General features: G+C 42.9%; 1 protein-coding gene across 4 annotated transcripts in view; it reads left to right on the top strand.

Moving 5' to 3' along the window:
* The window catches only part of BCAS1 (brain enriched myelin associated protein 1), a 53806-nt gene that overhangs the window by 28523 nt on the left and 3257 nt on the right, over window positions 1-22026 (top strand). The window contains exons 6-12 of one of the 4 annotated variants that reach the window (XM_028735234.2): window positions 3373-3417; window positions 6379-6513; window positions 8994-9029; window positions 10322-10549; window positions 13188-13349; window positions 14137-14202; window positions 19947-20192. In XM_028735234.2, coding sequence (XP_028591067.2) covers window positions 3373-3417; window positions 6379-6513; window positions 8994-9029; window positions 10322-10549; window positions 13188-13349; window positions 14137-14202; window positions 19947-20192 — 918 coding nt within the window. The remainder of the gene's footprint in view (window positions 1-3372; window positions 3418-6378; window positions 6514-8993; window positions 9030-10321; window positions 10550-13187; window positions 13350-14136; window positions 14203-19946; window positions 20193-22026) is intronic. The other 3 variants (XM_077929298.1, XM_028735235.2, XM_028735236.2) reach the window with 3 other exon arrangements.

The raw sequence follows: 22026 nt of genomic DNA, 5'->3' as shown, positions 1-22026 counted from the left end.
AATTTAGTGTGCATTTAAAGGCAAATTTATTTCATTTGCACATTGGAAAACACTACATGAATCAAACTGTCCTTTGACAGTTGCACTTCTCTGAATTTTGCAAGGCAGTTCTTTCTCCAAACAATGTGTACAAAAATGCATACGGCAGTGAAAATACAAAAAATGCTTTGCAGACATGGGTATATTGGGCACAATTGCATGCAAAAAGTGCAAATGGAGGGGAGGGGGTCACAAAACACAAACAAAACTGCAAACTGAGGTAGAAACGTGGAGAACTGAACTTAAGACTAGAAAAACAAGAAAGTGAGAAAAACCAGAAAAAACTAGAAAAACAAGAAAGTGAGAAAAACAAAAACTGATATATTCAATAGAATGAGTATCAGGTGTTGTTGACCGAGGCAGAAAGCAATTTATTTGTCATGTAGCTAGATGCAAAAAATGATGGTAATTCAGCACTTTTAATAGATGTATAGGAGAGCGCATTTCTGTGGGTGTAGCTTATTATGCAAGGTACACCTGTTGAAACTCCTACTTCTACATACCCAAGAAACAGGAGCCCTGCCCTCTTTTGCATTTAGCTACTCTACCTGAATTTTGAAATGTCATTTAACTAGAAAAAATATATCTTAAGTGTGTATGGGGATGTTTTATTCATTAGCTGTGAAGGTCAGATTAAAACCATTTGTTATTTTCTACTCAAGCATTTCCATCTAGGCACAACTAAAAGCTTATCTACACTTCCCTTTGCCCCACTGCTTCCCCCCGAGAAAATCCATGCTCTTTAGCACTGAAAACCTGCTCTTTAGCACTGAATCAGAACAAATGGCAATTGGATTTTCTGCAGATTGCCATTTGTTCTGATTTAGTGCTAAAGAGCAGGTTTTCCAGGGGAAAGCAGTAGAGCAAAGGCAAAACCACTCTGAACAGTGTCTAGAAAGCATGGTACAGATGGAAAACTACTTGGACCTGTGCTTTCAAGGCACGGGAAAAGTGGAAGTGTGGACGACGCCTTGGAGAATTGTTCTGCTGTTGTGGAAGGAGAAGGAAAGCTACATTAAAAGAGGAATCACAGGCATCTTTATTCGGAGAGAAGGTCCACTGAGCTCAATGGAACTTGTTTCCATTTATGGAGGACTAGGGGACTTGTTTAGGAATAAAAATGCATAGGGTTGTGTGATAAATCTAATAAAATATCTCTGCAATATGACGGGAAATGTTACCAAGGAACTTAAACTTTTCTAACATGCACTTTGTCTTTGTCTGCTGTTTAAGTATTAATCAATTTAGTTGGATTTGCCACAAAAATATTGTGTTCAAAGTAGCGCACTGGTTCACCATGGGGTGGCCAGATGCAAAAGCAGATAGGGCTCTTAACACACCAAGAAGCTGGCCTGGCTATTCCAACAATTGAATCCTTGCTGGATCCAAAAATTAGAAGGGACTTGGGCATACGGCCTAACCCCGTCCCTTCAAAACTCACAACAGTATGTTAATTTAGACATAAGTCCCATTGAGTTCTGTGGGGCTTACTCCAAGGTCAGCAAGCAAAGGATTGCTATCAAATTTGGTCTAGGAAATCACTGTTGCCTGTGATTGCTTAACTGCTGGTGAAACAAGCTTTGCAATCTTTTTTTTAAAGCCTAACTAAATATACATGGCTAGAGGCAATGGAAAACTCGAAGTATTGTGTACAGTTATGGCCACTACAGCACTAAAAGAAGATCATCAAGCTAGAAAAGGACAACTAAAATGATCGAGGGGCTGGAGCAGCTGCAAGGGTACAACATTTGGGGCTATGCAGTTTTAGCAGGCAAAATGTGGTTAAGAGGGGACCTGATAGAGGTGTATAGCATTACACAAGGTGTGGCGAGAGTGGACAGATAAGTTTTTCTCCCTTTCTCACGATACTAGAATTTGGGGGCCAATCATTGAAGCTGAATGGTGATGGGGGAATCAGAGCAGGCGAGAGAGAACACAACACATAGTTAAGACTATGGAATCGGATGTAGTGACGGCGGTCAATTTGGATGGCTTTAAAAGGGGATTAGACAAATTCAGGGAGAATACAGTAAGGCTATCAGTGGCTACTAGACAATCCATTGCCTCTAGTAACAGGGGCAGCATACCTCTAAATCCTAGTTGCTGGGGAGAGTTCTGTTGCACTCCTGCCTTGCCTTGCCCTGCTTGCAGGCTTGCAGAACCATCAGATTGGCTGCCGAGGAAACACTGAGCCAGACTAGCAGGCAGGCTTTGGCCTGACCCAACAGAGCACTTCTTATGTTCTTGCATTCTTGGAACAGTATAATGGGAAAGAAGAGGGGGCACACTACAAGCCATGATGGCTCTATCGTTTACAGCTGGGATTCTGTAACTGGGATTCCTGCATTGTAGAGAGCTGAGCTACAAAACTCTTTGGGTCCCTTCCAACTTTACAATCCTATGTGTCAGGTGCTGGTGTGGTTACTCGAGAGCAAACAGGCAAGACTCCAACCTGTCTTTTCCAGGCTTTATTCTTAGTGCAAACTATTTACAGTGAAGAGCATCATAAGTTCATGTCTGGCTCAATCGCTAGCAGAATCTGGGAGTGGTCGGTCCTTGTACCTCCCCCAGCATAACAGTTGTGTGACCCCCAACCTTCTCCTCCCCTCCCTGCGCCGAAACCTACTGCACAGAATGGGTGCTGGCAAAGGAGTACTTCCCTCCTCTCCGGTTTGCTCAGGCTCGGTGTTCAGGCTCTCCCTAGCATCCCCTGGTCCCACCACCTCCTCTCCACTGGAGGTGGGGCTTTCCTCCTCGCCAGAGGAGGAACTGCTTCACAAGATTTTCGGAGGTTCCCTATAGCACAACTGCCCTTCCACCTCACGCCTCTGAGCTGATGGCAGTTCCCTGACGCTATGGTTCCATCTTACCCCTTTCAGCTTTCTATGGGGGGAGAGTGCTCTACAATCTTGTCTTCATGCTGACAGATGCCCATTTAATTTGCCTTTGAAGAATACTTCATAATCTCCCAAGGTAGCTTGTTCTAGCTTTGAATTACTTTTACAATTAGGCTGTTCTTTCCAGTGCTTAACACGAGTCTGTCTCTGCATTTGAACACCATTGGCCTTTGTCCAATCCTCCTCCATAGAATTAGAAGGAACCACCAGGGTCATACAGCCCAACCCCCAGCAATGCAGGAATCTTTCTCCTAGCATGAGGCTCAACCTCATGACCCTGAGATTAGGAATCTCATGTGCTGAGCTATCCCAATTTAAAATTTGCACACTTTATGTTTCTCTTCCAGCTAAAGTCTTGTTCAATTCATATCAAGAGTTTAGTCTGGTTTTGAATATTGCACATTTCATGGATTGTTTTCTTTTCTTGAATTGAAAGGTATCTCCAAGCAAAGCAGATTCCAAGGGTGACACTGAGGACAAGGTGAGTGATTGGATCCTGGCAATATAAGTTCAATATAGACCCCACCTCCCTTTTCTTGGGATATTTTTCTAAACTGGCTTAATGTGTACTTTGGGACTGGTTCACACATGCATGCAAAACCCAACCTACATTGCAAATAATTGCGTTCGATTTGATGTCAGGCAATATTAAAGACCTGTGTTATTGGTTACTGCAATTTATTTATCTGACTTATTGCTTTCCATGCCACCTTTATTTCAAGGTACTCTGGGTAGCATACCAAATCACTGCCATGTTTTATCTCTACAACAACCTTGTCATGTAGCTCACACTGAGATACAGTGACTAGCCCAAGGTTAACCAGATTCCTAGCTGAGTGGGGTTGCTACATTTTAAGGACTATACCTAGGCAGAGGGTATTTAGGTGCATGCCAATAATGTAAATTGGCAAAAATATATTTGAGAGTACCTGTTTCATATAGGTGCATGCGTGAGAAAACTAAGCTGTGCTGCAACTCCCTGTTGCAGAGGGGTGTGTGTCTGGGGAGTTGCTTTTTTCTGTTCAGTGTATGAAATGGCCCTTAGAACTACTGTATTTTTCGCTCTATAAGATGCATCAGACCACAAGACGCGCCTAGTTTTTGGAGGAGGAAAACAAGGAAAAAAATATTCTGAATCTCAGAAGCCAGAACAGCAAGAGGGATCGCTGCGCAGTGAAAGCAGCAATCCCTCTTGCTGTTCTGGCTTCTGGGATAGCTGCGCAGCCTGCATTTGCTCCATAAGATGCACACACATTTCCCCTTACCTTTTAGGAGGGAAAAAGTGAGTCTTATAGAGCAAAAAATACGGTAGTTTGTTGTTCGCCTGTTTCAGCACTTCTCTTACCAAGCTGGAGCCCCAGCCTATTAAGAACCCAGACACTGATATTAAATATTTCTTTGGCAATTTGACACATTTGTGCAATTGGTTTTGAAAGCGTTCATTGACGGCAGAAAACTAAATTCTGCATATAATGGTGCATTTTTGCAATATATCAATTTACCTTTTTATGTATAATGTTGTGCCTGAGCACATGCTTAATAACTGGGAGGTCTTTACCACTAGGTGGCACCAACTTTATTAGGAAGCTGGCTGTTCTTGGCCCCTAGATCATTTTCTGGAGAGTACAGTGGCCCACAAGACATCTGTCTTCTAGACTTCCTAAGCAGGAAGTTAAACAGACTAAAGAAAAATCAGAAAGCTCCCTATAGCATATGACTATCCTTGGCAGAAGGACCAGTTTGCATAAGCAGCAGGAGACTCCCAATTATAGTATATTGCTTCCGAGCAGCCATTCTTGAGGAGCGTCATGATACCGGTGGCAAGTTCTCAGTTGTTTTGGGGCTGCAGGACTTGGGACCTTATGTAGGAAAAGGAAGCATCTTTGTGTGTCTGCCACCTTCTTGACCCTGCATGATGAGAAGTAGTGGCTCAGGAACATAGCTGTCAATGTTTCCCCTTTTTTTAAGGGAAATTCCCTTATTACGAATAGGTTTCCTCACAAGAAAAGGGAAACATTGACAGCTATGCTCAGGAGTGCAGCACACATCATTCAAAACACGTATTCTAAGTTGCGTTCATCCAGGACTGCTGCAAAGCTCAGCATGTACCTTTTATGCCTTTGCCAAATGTTCTGCGACACCCCAAAGATGTAGGTGTTTCTCAGCAGATGAATCAATATTTGAAAGGGTTCCATGAAGGCTGAAGGTTTGACTAGCGCACAGAATGGTGTGCTTATGCAGTACTGCATATAATAGTGATTTTTCTCCTGCTGTATGATTTAACTTAACACAAGGGTAGGGGACATTTTTAATCCTAAAGGCCACATTCCTTCATGGGCAGCCTTCTGGGAAACACATGACACTTGTATGTGGGGCCCAATGTAATGAAATAATAAAAAAGTAGGCCAATAGATGTAACTCTTGACCTTATTCAGTGGGCTGCATTCCAGCCACACCAAAGCCAGACGTTTCTTCAGAAATTCATCTCTCTCTGTTTTCCACCCAGGCAAACAAGAAACACTATCACAGTTCAAGGACACATTCCAGTCAGGCAAAAGCGCTCAAGAGCAGGGCTGCTAAGGGGGGTGACAGGGAGGGGGCTGTAATAGAGGCTCCCAGCCCAGCCTCAAGAATGTTTTGGGGGAGAGACAGTGAGATAGTTCTTAAATAAGTGAAACGCAGAGTCCTCTTCACTGGAGAGATGTGTAGATATGGGTACTATTTTATGACATTCTAGTGCATATAATTCTTCTCATGCATAGGCACATTTACAAGTGTCACAAAAGATTTGTTCTGCACTTGTAAGCAATTGATTTTTGAGTGTGCAGAACCTATTTTCTTGAACTCCCTGCCTGTTAATATTTGGCTAGGTTGTACTCAACACTGCTAAAAAGCTTTTTTCATTAGTGTGAGCTCCCGTTGCTCAGTCCCTGCTCCTGCCAACCTAGCAGTTCGACAGCACATCAAAGTGCAAGTAGATAAATAGGTACCGCTCCAGCGGGAAGGTAAACGGCGTTTCCATGCGTTGCTCTGGTTCACCAGAAGTGGCTTATTTATGCTGGCCACATGACCTGGAAGCTGTACGCCGGCTCCCTTGGCCAATAAAGTGAGATGAGCGCTGCAACCCCAGAGTTGGCCACAACTGGACCTAATGGTCAGGGGTCCCTTTACCTTTTTAACAGGATGTGTGATTGTATTATGTATATTTGGGTTTTTTAAAAAAAGAGAGCTGCTGATTTTTATCCATATTTTATACTGTTGTCACCTGCCCTTTTTAAAGGCTTTTTAAAATGAGTATTTTACGCTGTTCTGCAAACCTCTGCCATAGAGAGATTTCTTTAATTAAGCGGTATATATATCTTGCTAAGTAAATAAATGTTGTGAGCGAAAGGACAACAGAGCCTGCAGTGGAGACTCAGCCTTGAATGATGTCGCCCAAAAGGGATCTCAAACAGGCCTTGGCGGGCAGCTTTCTGAGAAGACGGCGGCTGATTCCCATGTGAAAGGCACCAAGAAAAAGAAGCCAGACAGCCCCAGATTAGGACACAGTACATTTAGCAAACTGTTTAGGCATAAGGTTGGTATTGGAGACTAACAAAAATGGAACCCTGAATGGCAGCAGATGAGTCTTCGCTTTGTTGACGCAGAATGAAAAACTGCAAGGATCAGACTCCCTGAAGGGCAAAATCCGGCTTAGTGGGGAGGGAGAAAGAAGACGTCTTGAGCGTTTTAGAGTATGGAAATCTACCCCTTAAGCAACATCTGTGAATTCAGGGTTCAGGAAGGAAAACCCTCTAACCAATTCATAATGACCATTTCCCAAGTTGTGTTAATAACTCCCTCTCACTAACAATGCCCTGGCTGCCTTTAACCTGAGGTTCGATCTGACAAACAATGAAGTCAAAAAGAGACTGTTAAAATTACACCTACCTGCATGTAAAGCGTTCAGAGAAGTTCACGTGTCATTATGTTAACGATCCTACAACAGGTAGGTGGCACAGTGGTTGTGCTATTTGCAGTGGCGTAGCGTGGGTTGTCAGCACCCGGGGCAAGGCAAGTAATTTGCGCCCCCTAACCCATGGATTTGCGCCCCCTAACCCGTGGATTTGCGCTCCCTAACCTGTGGATTTGCCCTAACCCCAGATGTTGCGCCCGGTGCGGCCGGCCCCCCCTGCACCCCCCACGCTACGCCACTGGCTATTTGTGGTGTCTCTTTCTAGCAGTCTTGAAGCTCCAGAAAGCTACTGAACCAGCACTGTAAAACTGTAAAACTGAAATATAGAATAACAGAATTCTATATAACTCCCATCAGTGAAAGGGGGAGATTTGAATGTGCTCTCCACTCGTAAGAAGCATTCCACACCATAGCGGCCACTTGCGCCTCCAGTGACAATGGCGGATCCAAGAGTACCCTCAAGCTACAATCTTGCTCCTTTAGGATAACTCTTCAGATAACTGTAGACAGCTGGTTCCCTGCAACTCCCTCACACTTGTAAAGCAAAGCAGTAGCCACAATTCAGCAGTAAAGACCCAGAATGAATGCATGGCTAATTTTGAAGAATCGTAGGATTTGTATTAGTACAGAATCGTAGCCAAAACCACGTCAACGTATTATTATTCAATATTAAGTATCAATATTTTTGTTTGGAGGAAAAGAATGGGAGCATTCTATCCTGAGGAATGCATATAGACAAAGACCCTTGAGCTGTGGATGGAAAATGAAGTTAATTTCTGAGTGCAGAAATTCCACTCAGACACCCACATGGAATTTTTGGGAGTAGAGGGGATTACATAATAAGTGCATTGATTTGGAATAGAATGGTACTAGGAAAGGCACTTAGGCTGCTCTGAAACGAAAGTATCGTATCGGTTGCTGTATTTGAAAAGGAAAGATCCACACATTCACCTGAAGAGGGATGAGCTATAGAAGTTGTAACTACAAGATCCTATTTAGGGTCAAGAGAAAAGTTTTGAGGCTCCAGCCCTAACCGTGCTTAAAAAGAAATAAATATCAGGTAGTTCAGGGGTAAGTATGTCTGAGTAGACACGAGGATCAAGCTGGGGAAAGGCTGCTTCATAGTACGTTTTGCTAATTAAATATATGCATTGATAGATGCACGCTCACACTTCAGCAAGACGTGCGTCTTGTCCCAGAGGGAGATGTGCAAACTTCACGCTGAAATTTATAAAGTGGCACAGTGAACAGGAGCTGCCAGTCTTGCTTCCTGTTGTCCCCGTACCTCATATCTTCTGAAGCCAGCACATTCTTCCTCAAAACCATGGTCACCTTCTGAACCAGGGAAACATTGTTTTTCAGGTCTTAATGTTAATACTAATTTCAACCAAAAGTATGTTTTCTAAAAAAAACAACCGAAATAACATAAATACTAATAGCTGGATACAGGTTCATTGGTGCATTGGGATTACATGAGGAGGTCATTATTGTATACAGTGGTACCTCGGGTTAAGTACTTAATTCGTTCCAGAGGTCTGTTCTTAACCTGAAACTGTTCTTAACCTGAAGCACCACTTTAGCTAATGGGGCCTCCTGCTGCTGCCGTGCCATCGGAGCACGATTTCTGTTCTCATCCTGAATCAAAGTTCTTAACCCGAGGTATTATTTCTGGCTTAGCCAAGTCTGTAACCTGAAGCGTATGTAACTCGAGGTACCACTGTATGAGAAATTTACAATGGAAGTTATGAATGCATACTATGTTTTCAAAAATGGTCACTTTCACAAGGAATTTATGGTGGAACAGGAACAGTTGCAATGACTGTCACTTTGAACAACAACAAAATATCTAGGCACACTTTTTAATAACAAGAATACAAAGCTGAAAATGAAAGAACTGCAGTTAAAATATGATGTTCATTTTTCACATGGTCTAGTCCTTCCCCTGCCCACCCCCCTAATATTCTTAAAAGGGTCTCTTCTTCAGTCTTCAGAGAGTAGCTGGAAGTGGGGAGGCAGAAAAAGGTCCTCCTTTCCTTCCACTCTGCAGTTTTAATCTGACATAGCCCCAAGTGACTTGTGTTGTGTATTTCCTCTTCTTTTAGGCAAAGAAAGATGCCCAGCAGGCAGCAAATACCAAAGTGAGTAACATTGTTGAAAAGCATTCATGAGTTTCCAGTTGCAAAGAACATTTCTACAAGTTTCAGATTAATAGAGAGCTAACAGCCTCGTACCTGGCATTGCTCAGGAATTCAAAAAAAAATATCAGTGCCATTTTGAAACTAGTGGTTAAAATCAGTGCAGAACAGCTCTTGATTCAAAATGGCATCCAGTTGTATCAAAATAGACAAAAACGTGCTCTTTGATCTCAGGATCCACCATGTAGAATTTGTTTACAATATCTTAAGTGTCCAAATGTATAGAGAGCCATCATGTGCCTAAAATGTGACTTTAACAGTCATTTCCTACAAAAGTCATTTCCTCTTCGCCCATGCTATAACCCAGCCTTCCACAACTGGTACTCTCCAGATGTTTTGTACTACAGCTCTCAGCAGTATCAGCCAGTGCTGCCATGCTGGGAATTGTAATCCAAAACATCTTTGTTGTTTAGTCGTTTAGTCGTGTCCGACTCTTCATGACCCCATGGACCAGAGCACGCCAGGCACTCCTGTCTTCCACTGCCTCCCGCAGTTTGGTCAAACTCATGCTCGTAGCTTCGAGAACACTGTCCAACCATCTCGTCCTCTCTCGTCCCCTTCTCCTTGTGCCCTCCATCTTTCCCAACATCAGGGTCTTTTCCAGGGAGTCTTCTCTTCTCATGAGGTGGCCAAAGTATTGGAGCCTCAGCTTCAGGATCTGTCCTTCCAGTGAGCACTCAGGGCTGATTTCCTTAAGAATGGATACGTTTGATCTTCTTGCAGTCCATGGGACTCTCAAGAGTCTCCTCCAGCACCATAATTCAAAAGCATCAATTCTTCGGCGATCAGCCTTCTTTATGGTCCAGCTTTCACTTCCATACATCACTACTGGGAAAACCATAGCTTTTAGAGGGCACTAAATTGGGGAAGGCTGCCATAATGCACAGGGTATGCATAAAAATGTAGGAATGGATGCTCTTTCATAAGCTATTGTTGTGTCATGTTATCTTGTCTCTTTCCCCCATCCTTATTATTCCCCCCACTTTGTGAAAACACATTCAGCACACATTACTCTCCCCGTCCAAGAATCCTGAGAACTGCAGTTTCTCCCTCACAGAACTACAGTTCCCAGCACCGTTAAGAAACTACTGTTCCCACGGTTCTTTGGAGGAAGCCGTGTGCTTTAAATGTGTGTTGAGCTTCAGCTTAATGTCTGTCGTGGGCCAACACCGCCCCATTCTGCAAATCTTTAAATGGCCCTTTGTCTATTTACAAATTCTTGTGTATGTTTCCAGATTGCTGAGCAGCCTGTAATCACTGCTACCGTGGCATCAGAAGCAAACGTCGCTCCACCACAGGAGAGTCCAGCCGCAAAGCAGAACACAAGGGCTCCTGACGCTCCTGCACCACAACCAGCCACAGCGACAGTGATTGTCACCAACGAAACTCCAAAAGAAATAATAATAACAAAGGAGAGATCTTCTTCTACTCCTACACCCCTAAGTAAATTCTTTCGAAAAAAGGTACGTGTGGATTTTCTGGATAGCCATTTTCCTTTCTGGCTAGATTTATTTATAGGAGTTTTTTTCATATACCTCACGATAGGTCCTGGGTTGACCCAGCGTTGAAAGGCTTCTTAGAATGGATGATGCCACAGCAAAGCCAGATTAAATGCAGGTTTTCCATGGGAGAGTCTTTATTTATTTACTTGTACATGTCAATGACTTCAAAAATCCAAAAATTGCTCATTGGGCAGCACAGCTAAAGAAAATAACCGCTCATTTGTCTTATATGCATGTCCATTTCTCAAAAGCTCAAAGCAACCTGCAATATAATAGCAACTTGAAACATCAAACGTCGCTTTTATTTGTGCTAGATTTAATTACAGGCAATTGCTTCAAACATACCTCTATTAACACATCAGCTGAGGTATCCCTATCAACAAAAGTAACTGTCATCAGCAAATGAGAGCCAAATCAGTAGCAGGGGTACCATCAATAAAACATTATGTTTTTGGTAAGCCATAAAATAGCCAGTCATTTAGGCTTCCTGGGTGACTGGATATTTTCCTTGAACCCAGACGTGCCTGGAATTTCCTCCCAGGATACAACTGTTATCACTAGTGAAACTAAACCCACTGCATCAACATAGCATGAGAGACAGAACGCATTTGGGCTACAGCTGTAGCAGCACTGGCTGAAATATGATCCCACACTATACTGTTTTTAAAAAAAACCAAGTCCCAGGAGATTGCTTCTGCTCTGCCTTATTGAGAATGTATTCTGCTTTGGGAAGAGAACAAACTCCTATAGCTAGATAACTGGTTACATCTGGTGAGCTGGAAGACCAAATATAACTGCCAATGGCATCAGTGCAACAGCTAATGCCATATGCTAATAAAATTTGCATCAATGGGGATGCAGTTTGACAAGCACCACACCAATATTTGTTGTTTTGGAGTGCTTAAAAGGCTTTCTTTGAACGGTGCCATTGGATTTTAATGTCCATACTGTATTTTATTTCATAGCTGTGATTTAAGGTATTCTGTCTTTCTGTTGGGTCATCTTTTGTTGCAATATAGCAATGCTGCATTACATTTTATACTAAGAGTAAAATAAAAGTTGAAGATGACATGGTGACCATATCACAGCCACTAATAATGGTGCTGGTTCTTTTTAAGGTTGTGTATTTTGTTGATTCCTGGTTTATTATTTGTTCTAACTGTCTTGTCAGTAAACTCAGAACCCCTCCAGACATCCATTTTATGTGAATTCATGATTGTTTGTGCTGATGGTGGTATCGGGGCGATTATTTGCAATCCTGCTTTCAGTGGGGAAAACATACTGATGCATTTCCAAACACTGCATCTCCCCAACTTCCTCCTGATACCCTGTAACATTCCATACCACAAATGTTCACTGGTCATAATTTGCTGTGCCATAGCACAAGAGTGCCCCTTCAGACTCCTTCCCAACATTTCAGCGGCATCTCCCAACAACTAATAAAGCGGACTGTCTGGTATAAATCTACCACTAATGAACACCCACAAATTTTCTGGAGGGGTCCTCAACTGATGCAATTTCTATTACTACTGTTAATAACACCACAGGCTAAGTAGCTAATAGTTACTTCACTCTTGAATTTAAGCGTGAAACTGCACATTGTGATGCAAACAATGGGTTGCTGGCAAGAAAAAGCAGCTCTGTGTTCAGTTTTCTCCTTTTTCCTTGTGACTATTTTGCTAATCTTGCCCACATGCTTGACAACACAGCTTTATGGGTTTCTCCAACTCTGCTCCACATAACTGACTGCCCCCTGGTCAGCAGCAGGGTAGCACATTATGTTGGTCAATACCGTGGGAAATTTCACTTCACGCTACCAAGGAGAAACAGACTGGATCACAGACTGCCACCTTTCAGCAGCAACTCTCTGCTGCCTAACATTCAGTTCCTCCCCAACATCTAAACAGGCAATAGGGATTTCATAGCCTACCTCCTTGGCACTTTGTTAACCACAGTGTTGCAGAAATTCCACCATTGCCATGCCAAAAGTGGACTGAGCAGTGATATTTACAGATACCATGGGCATGTGAATGTGAGCTTTATCCATACATACAATGAAATCACTTGTACTCTTGCTATACTATACCAGTTCATGCTGCAGGTAGGCGGGATGGCATGTCTGAAGTTTCCCTCACATAAAAATAAATGCCATGCATGTAGAAATGTAGCATGCCAGGGGAAAAGGTTCTAACCTAATTTTCCACCTGGCATGCTAATTTTCTTTGGGAAGGGATCTGATGGTCTGTTTGTTTAAGTCATTTGTGGACTATCAACAGATCTCAAAGTAGTTTACATCATTGAAGCAATTTGTTAGCTTTTATAAGCAGCTAAATATACTCAGGAAGTTACTAGAAAGGATTTTCTCCAAGGAAACTCTAAAATCCAGTTGTGTTTCACAGAAGGTGGGAGTGGCATCCAGGGTGCAAAAATCCAACCTGTTTCCTATAAAATCGGTCTCTTTAAGTTTGAAATAAATGTTCATCCTTCTGAGATGATGGCTCTTATTCCCGTAAGTGATTCTGAATTTCTAAAGTAGTCCATCTTAATTTATCTAAATGCATTCCACTGTCCCTTAACATTTGTTACAAATAACCTGCAGACTCCAACAGATGACATCGAGGTGATAAACACGGAGAGGATCGAAGCATCTCCCCAAGCCCCAGCTAAAGTCGAAAGCAGAAGTCAGGGAGCAGCGGAAGTAAAGTCCAAAGGAGAAGAGAAGCCCAGCAAAACTAAGGATCTGAGGAAATTATTTAAATTGGTAAGAAGGGTATTTTTGAATCTGTATGGGAGGAGGTATAAAGTATGACCTAGAAGGGATTAATTTGTAAAGTATTTGAAATAGCCAAACAGAGTAGTTAGAGTACCGCAACATTTGTTGGTGGCCTATGGTGGAGCAACTCCTCTCATGATCTCACCATCTCACCTCCCTTCCTTACTCCCACCCCCTGCAACAGGGACCATATTAGAAACAGCCAGACCTATAAATTCACCACCTCCATAAGTCATACAACTGATAATGGGCACTTAGAAGTTCCAGACAGGTGTGTGTTGTGGAATCAAAACTCTTCATACATGCAAGTTTCTTGACACTGCAAGCATCAAAATGCCAATGTACAATTTTCTCCCATTTAATCCCCATTTACCTTGATTTCTGGAGAACCTTAAGGCCATTCCCTCTTCTAAATGTTTGTTGATTTTTCACCCCACACACTCAGTCAAACAGCACCCACCAGTGAACTCTAACAGCACCTGCCCAAAGTTGTTGCCTGCCTTCAAAATTGCAGCAAGCCTATAAAGAACACCCGAGGAAATGAGAAGTCTCCACATTTGCCCTAAATTGACATACCGTATTTAAGGGGCTCCGTAGATTGGAAAGAGGGAGGTATGCATTATCTGGATTGGATTCATTTGAAAAAAGTTCACAAGTGTAAAAACAAGGTTAGGGGCTAAGGAATCTAGCTAGCATTGCCTGTTAAAGTCCTCTGTAACCCCAGCACTACAGAAACATGGCAAGAAGAAATGCATCTAACCCTTTGTTATTCTAGCCAGTCAGAGGTGACGCAGTAGTAGTTGCTCCAGAAGAGGTAAATGGGCAAGCCCCTGATGCCCAAGTAAGTGTATGGATTCGATTTTCTCTTGGTGATGGGTTCAGCTGGTATCTACTTCCGGAGTCTTACTTTGCTGTTCTTCTTTCATGACAGCAAAACTCATCTGTCCATTGAGCATGTTTTGTTCAGCCTCTGACCAATTGTGTTCCATGCTTTACTTCCTTCATTTTTTGCAGCTGAATTTGGGACTGTTGGGTTTAAAAACTGTCACTATCGCCTTTGGAAACAAATCTCTGTATCCATAATTGCAATCAAAACTAAAATTAATAAATTGTTTGGGTTTTTAAATGACCAGATTTATGAAAAGCACTGCAAGCATATATCCAATAGTTCATAGGTGTATGGATTTTATACATTTCAAAATTTTATACATTTTGTTTCCTGCTTGGCAGGGGGTTGGACTCGATGGCCCTTGTGGTCTATTCCAACTCTATGATTCTATGATTCTAAAGAACCTCTAACATCATTTTAAGCTATCAGATCTTTACAAAAATTCAACGTAAAGATAAATAAAGACAATTCCGTCTTATCTGTATGTTTGTTCTCAAGTTTGTCTTAAAACCCTCCCTGTGTTCTTATTTTTATGTGTAGTGCATGTCAGTCTGGCATCTGTGTAAAGTTCTTAATACTGTATCAACTCCATTCACTTCATATTAACTTAGTTTGCTATTTCTTCTACACTAGTGAAATAATACATTTAAAGTTAATGCGAGTGTATCCAACACCGCTGTTCTGCTCACACAGAACTTCAGAACTTCTCCCTCTTCTCCTTTCAGTCCCTGATCACCCTCAATAACTGTTCCAGAGGGTTGGGGGACTTTCCAGAGCAGATTTGGGGTGGAGGGTGTCACAGGAAGAGAAGAGGAAGGTCCTATCTTGCAAGTGGAACTCATGTTCCATTGCAAAAGTGAACTTCCAACTAGTATATTAATTTACTGTACTTAATTAAAGGTTAGCTCTTTATCTTGCAACCAGTGATTATAAGTACCTTTGCTTCTTTTTCCCAGTTATGTGCTGTTAAAACCTTTGCCACCATTAATACATAATGAAGTAGAAATGGCTGTACTGCAGTCTTCATATACTGGATCAATTGATTTGAGATTTAGTACCTGATGTGGACAGTACAGGCAGCGGACTGATTGCTTTCATTTGTGAAATCTGGAAACTCCTTGCTGTCCATTGTGAACCACAAAACACAGGCCTATTGCTGAAGCCTGTGAGCTAGCCGAAGCTTATCTTTTGGGGGCTCAGGGGTCCCACTGGCCCATTGCAACCCCTCCAGGGGCAACATGAAATTGGAAGATGCACCCAGTGTGTGGGGTGTGTAAGCTCTCTGGATGAAGGACTGACTGCCCATGAACCATATATAAGCCACTGTGAGCTCTTTGCAGGAAAAGTCAGCAATAAGTGTAACAAATAAACATCCCTTCTCAGTTTGCACTGGGTAAATAGGGGACACTTACTTTTCTTTACGATGTTTGGTGTTGGGCATTGCACTGGTTGTTATCAATTCATTTAGCCAGTGTGGTGTAGTGGTTAAGAGCGGTAGTCATGTAATCTGGGGAACCGGGTTCGCGTCTCCGCTCCTCCACATGCAGCTGCTGGGTGACCTTGGGCCAGTCACACTTCTCTGAAGTATCTCAGCCCCACTCACCTCACAGAGTGTTTGTTGTGGGGGAGGAAGGGAAAGGAGAATGTTAGCCGCTTTGAGACTCCTGAAGGGGAGTGAAAGGCGGGATATCAAATCCAAACTCTTCTTCTTCTTCTTCTAGCCGACCGTCCCTTTCAGTAAGCCTTGAGGCCTTACGTTATAACACTGTACATATGCAATGTGCCTACAACACTTCACCGTTGCTAAGGGAACAGTTCCCAATCAGCTCCGTTTAACTTCATGGTGGTGGCAACAGTATAGAGCCCTGGAAGAAGAGGGGAGAGGTCACCGCACAGCAAAAAACGTGCAGAAGCAGACTGTTTGCTGCACCACTCTGGAGCACTGCCAGTGCAAGGGCCCATTTGTCCTCTGATGGGGGCATCCCCTCCTTGGACGCTCTGCTATCCCTTTCCTGATCTTTACCGAAATGCAGTCCACCAAAGGTTGAAGAGTTTGATTGATTCAGGTCTCGAGTCAATTAAAATCTCTGGGGCAGACGTGAGTAGAATTCGTCAGGAAAACTATGATCCCGTTAATCTGGTTTTCCTTTCTCAAGAAATGCTAGCTGCCTACAAGCTGAGACAGATTGTTGGGTCTGGATCAGCTGTTAGGAAGGGGAGTGATACAGTTCATTATTTACAGCTTTCCTTTTTTCTATTTCCCTGTGTTCTTTCCTTCAACATTAAAATGTGCCAAATTTGCTGCTTTGAAACATGCTGATATTCTGCCTGATTCAAAGATAAGATGATATCCTGAACATGCTCTTTCCACTTAGCTCAAGGGTAACCTTTTCTTGACACCACCATTTGTTCTTCACAGTCAGCTGAAACTTGTGAAGAGAAGGAATGGGATGATCTTAGAAATCACAGGGTGGTTGCAGTGGGGCTGCATTGTAAAAAACGCAGAGCTCCTGTGTTCTTAACAGTTTCACGGCAGGTGGAAACGGGGTGGGGGGGACCAATTCTTTCCTCATAACTGTACATCCTTAGCAATTTCTAGAGGGTCACGTACTTCCTTTAGTGCTTCCCCAACCCACCTTTCCCTTATGTCAGTCCCTCAGCTTTTAATTCAAGCCAGCCATGAATAGTTTGTGTAGACACAATGGCCCAGTCTGCATGGGACACTAAACCAGATCATGGCTTAGTGCGAATGAGCAGGCATGTGGGTTCCTGGAGAGAACTGCTTTGCTTCTTTTCTGGTCCTGCTGCTGCCCTGCTGCAGAGAGCCAAGCCATGGTTTGGCTTAGTGTTACATCCTAACCCAGGCTCATTGTTTAACTAGCAGACAAACCAGGAACTGAAGCCAAAGTTTGTTCCACGGCTTACTGCTCATAGTTTGCTTGTTTGCATTAAGCCATGGTTCAGTCAGCCATCCCTAGCCTTTAGTCATGGTTTGTTGTAACCATGGTGGACAATGATGCACCTAAGCTAACCTTTGTTTCAAATACTGGGCTTGTGTTATCACATTGGTTAACGGTGTGGCTGATAAAAACTGTAGGTATTGGGAGAAACTGAAGAGCTACAGGGAGAAGAAGGGAAGAGTTACAGTGAGGGCAGGAGTGCCAGTATGGCCCCACAACCATGGTTGCCTGGGGCCACTGGTGCCACGCAGTGTGCATGACCATGGCACCAAAATTTGTAGGTGCCCGGCCCCTTCATGGGGAATTTTGTGGGTGCTCCCAGGGTCCCAGGGAGTTGGCAACTATGAGTGAGGGTCTCTGCAATCAAGCAGCCCACACCTACATCTCTTAATTGTGGTTTGAGTCTTGAGCAAGGCACTGCTTGTGCACTAGCCTAGACAATAAAGTAGGGATGTTTGAAAAGAAACAGCATGGGAACTTTCTTCATGCAGACTCCAGAAGCTGATTCTGCAAACTGTAAATGTTATTATGCCAGAGGTATGGATTCAGAGGTTTCATACACCAAGGCATGCTGCCCGAGCAAATTAAATTCAGAATGTTTTTTTTTTAAATAATAATTAAAACTTAAGAGTTTTATGTTAACCCACAGGTTGCCTATAAACCCTGAAAATATCATGACCTGTGACTTTCAGCCACCTTTAAAGCATGTGTGTGGCTTCCAGATGTATAGCTTGGGCATAACATCCCAGATGCACAATAATGGCAGGGAAAGGGGTGCATATTATTTTGTTTCACTTTGTAATCTAACATTGCTGTTCACTTCCTCTTTCTTTTAAACAAACTGTAGCAATTTGTTGTGAACCTTTTTGAACTTTGTCCATATCCTGTTCTTATTTCATTCCCTTTGCTATAGTGAACTGTCTTGTAATAGTTGTTACTTCGGAAACAAAAACAATAATATTTTAAAAATGAATGGATGTAAGAAGGTCATGTTTTCTCCATTTGCAATTCCATGCAGAATTTTCTATGGCATTGGACTACCTTGACCAAATCATGGCTTGTCAATCTTCTGGTGGAGTATTGTAATTTTACACTGTGGAAATTTGTCTGTACAATCTTTCTCTTCTGTAGCCCAGTGTCATTTATCTGTTATCTTGATTTTTCAAATCTTTCTCTGTTTCTGTCTCCCATCTTTTGGTTTCATGCTTCATGGCTTGGGAAGAGAACACTGTTACTGCTTTGTTGTAATGTGTTGTTGTTGCATGCATGCATGAGAAAACATTGTGTCTCTAGGGTTGTGTTTAGATGGTAACTTCCTAGGCTCCAGATTATAGATCCTATTATTATGAAAATTATACCTGCTGACATTTCCTCCTCTGCATAACTATGAAAGGTGCAGGAGCCCAGGTCTCCTTTGCATCTAGCCAGCCCAGCTGCCAACATGAGAAACTGCATTGTACCAAGTCAAGCCAGCAATCTATATAGTTCAGTACTGACTACACTGATTGACAGTGGCTCTGCAGGATTTGAGAAAGGGGTTCTCCAAGCCTCACCTGGAGATGCCAGGGATTTAACTAGGGCCTTCTGCATGCAAATAAAGTGGTCCCATTAGGGATTCCAAATTTTAGGGTTTGTAGTTCATGTAAAGTACAAACCCTGTCTTTGATGTATCAATTACTCATTTTGTGGGGTGCTGCAAAATGTGGGGTTTTCGCTGCAAAACAACTGCAGAGGTTTGGCACAGGTTTGGAGGGGATTCCCAATTTGGGGGTTCATAGTTCATGTCCAGTACAAACCCTGTGTTTGATGTATCAATTACTCAGTTTGTGGGGCGCTGCAAAACACAGGGTTTTCGCTGCAAAACAACTGCATAACTTTGGCACAGGTTTGGAGGGGATCCTAAATTTTGGGGTTCATAGTTTCGAAAAGAAAGTGCTCTGTCACAAAAAGGGGAATACCTTTTTGGTTTAGGAAACTGTGGCGGTTATTGCAGTGTTAAGCAGTACACCATGCAAATCCCACGTTCATCTGCAGCTGGTTCCAGTCAATTGGGTGAGCGGCATTGATTTAAACAGCCCATGTGTCTTGCCATGTGGTTCAAATATTGCCGCAGCCTTGAAGTCACTAAGCAGCCTTCAGCAAACTGCTACCTCTTAGCCTCAGAACTCCATCTATACTATGGGAGTGGCAGTCACCCTGGACTGCTTTAGAGGATTGTTGTAACTACTACCAAGGTTATATTTGTGGCGTGCTTTGGACACTCTCTAAAAACATGTTAGGAAATGCTGTTTGTGGGATGCCTGAATAAGATCCATCTAGACATGGCCCTAACTTAAATGCTTTTCCTCAATTTTTTATTATGCATGGAGACGTGTAAAAAGAAATGCCTTGCAGAAAGCCACTTGTGCATTTTCCTCCACGAGAGTAGTCCCACAACTGTAAAAAGGGCAACTTGGGGGGGGGGGAGGGTGGCAGGCTGAACATACTGGTATTATGATGTGCAGCCCGATCCTATGCATGTGCAGGGAGAAGTAAGCCCTACCATGGCTCTTATTTCCTCATTAAGTGTGCATGGGATTGCAGCAAATAGATTTTCCACCATTTGGGTTGCATGTGCATTGGAGGCGAGGTAGCTTTAATTTTAAATAAACTGGGGGGCCTCCTGCCAAATGCATTTCTTTCTTTCTTTCTTTCTTTCTTTCTTTAAAAAATAACTGCTGTTTGAAACTGCTTTAGACACTGGACTTCAAAGACAGGCCCTTGACCCAGGCTGAGAACAGAGAACCTGTGGCTGAGAGGAGCCAAGAGAGTTCAACAGAGAACCAGCAAGGAAACAAACAGGAAGCCAAAGACCAGCCGGACTCCACAGAGCAACAAAGAGCCGAGACAGACTCCCTTCAGAACGGAGGGGAAGCTGCGAAGGAAAACACTGTGAAGAGGATAGAGAAGAGACAGTCATTCGGAGGGTTTTTTAAGGGCCTTGTACGTTACCTTTCATTTTTCTTTAGCAATCCTGGTGTAGCCACCATTCTGGGAAGCTTTTGTGTATAAGCATGTTGGGTCTTAACCTCCGAATCTGTTCCCAGGAGCAGTGGCGTAGCGTGGGGGGTGCAGGGGGGGCCGGCCGCACCGGGCGCAACATCTGGGGTTAGGGCAAATGCATGGGTTAGGGGGCGCAAATCCACAGGTTAGGGGGCGCAAATCCACGGGTTAGGGGGCACAAATTACTTGCCTTGCCCCGGGTGCTGACAACCCACGCTACGCCACTGCCCAGGAGTTCACTTGTATGCCACAATTTGTCAATTGGGGTTGTAATGCGTTTGGTAAAGAGCAGGGCCGGTGCTAAATTTGAGAGGGGCTGGGCAAGGAACCTTCTGCTTAGGCACGGACAAATCTCTCAATTTTGGTTTCTCATTTTTCCAAACTTACATTCAGTTCTCCATGTTTCCATAGCAGTTTTCAACTTTTTCTTTTTTAAGTCCTCTGCAAAAAAAAACACCTGGGTTTTCTCCTGATCTATACACTTTCGTGTGCGATTTTGCCTTATATACACATTTTTGCAACCAATTTTCCTACTATGATGCATTGTTGCATGGTGTTTCTGCCTTTTAGTACACATTCCCCTTTTTATACATTTTTGTAAACAATTTTTGGTTGGAGAACTGAATTGCAAAATTCAGAAAAGTCTGGATTTTGATGGGTAATTGTGTTATGGTTCATGCATTGTTTGGGGACATACAAATTAGATATTTTTGCACTAAAATTGCATTAAAATGCAAGTAGGGTAAATTTCTCCCTACTACTCCTTTCTCCTTCCACCCCTGGTGGTCCCGTAACCTTGTCCGGTGGCAACAGAAGTGGGGTGGCACTTAGTCCAGTACTGAAAAGAGAAACACGGGGTAAAAAGGCTGATTCAACAGCCGCCGCCATCATACATTTCCTGTGAATCTTGGACTGTGAACCTGACTGCCTGTTTTACATCTTTTCTTCTGCTGGATCAATCCCACTTCTTACCCTTTCCCATCTCCTGTTCATATATGTGTCATGTCTTCTAGATTGTGAGCCTTTGGGCAGGACACTTTGTGCTTTATTTTCCCCCAATTGCTAATCATTTAGCAGGGGGCACTAAATTAACAACAGCAATACATACGTGTATATACTGAAAGCACTTTTACTTCATCTCTTCCAACTGCTTGCTATAAGGAAAGCTAAAGGCATAAGCAGAGACGCCTGGAACTTCTTGGGGCAACTGCTAAGAACACCATTTATTTGAGCCTTCCTTATACATGTGAATGCTAATGGTGATTTTTTTTTAAACAATATATGTACGTAGGGGCCAAACCTTTAATATGTTAGAACTCGCAATTCTACACTGGTCTAAGCTCTTCTTGCCCACCAGATCAGATAAGGCCCCACAACATACTGGCTTTCTGCATGAATAATTCAAACCACATGAAGGTTATCTTATGAATGACATGAAATGCAAAATAAACTTTCCTGAGACATGAGCTTTCAGATGCTACAGCTAGGACTGTATGTTTTCTGTGATTCTGCACAAGCACAGAGAAAGTGCAAAATGGGATCACTGGGTGCATAACCACGTCTTTCTTTTCTTAAAAAACCCAAGTTTCTAGTCCTTTTGCTTACCAACCTTAAGTTGCAAGCATGCAAACAGTCTCTGACTCAAGAGGTGCTGAATAAGATTTCCAGTAGTCTAGGTGTACTATTTCAAAGTCCTGGCTCCTCCCCATAACTTACTGGTTATGGACATATGACAGGTTTTCTTTTGATACTGTTTTTGTTTTACTCAGCATTG

Source organism: Podarcis muralis, chromosome 5 (genome assembly GCF_964188315.1).
Source record: "Podarcis muralis chromosome 5, rPodMur119.hap1.1, whole genome shotgun sequence".
NCBI classification, from domain to species: domain Eukaryota; kingdom Metazoa; phylum Chordata; class Lepidosauria; order Squamata; family Lacertidae; genus Podarcis; species Podarcis muralis.
Note: the sequence above shows the minus strand (reverse complement) of the source record. Positions and strands in the feature narration are given on the sequence as shown.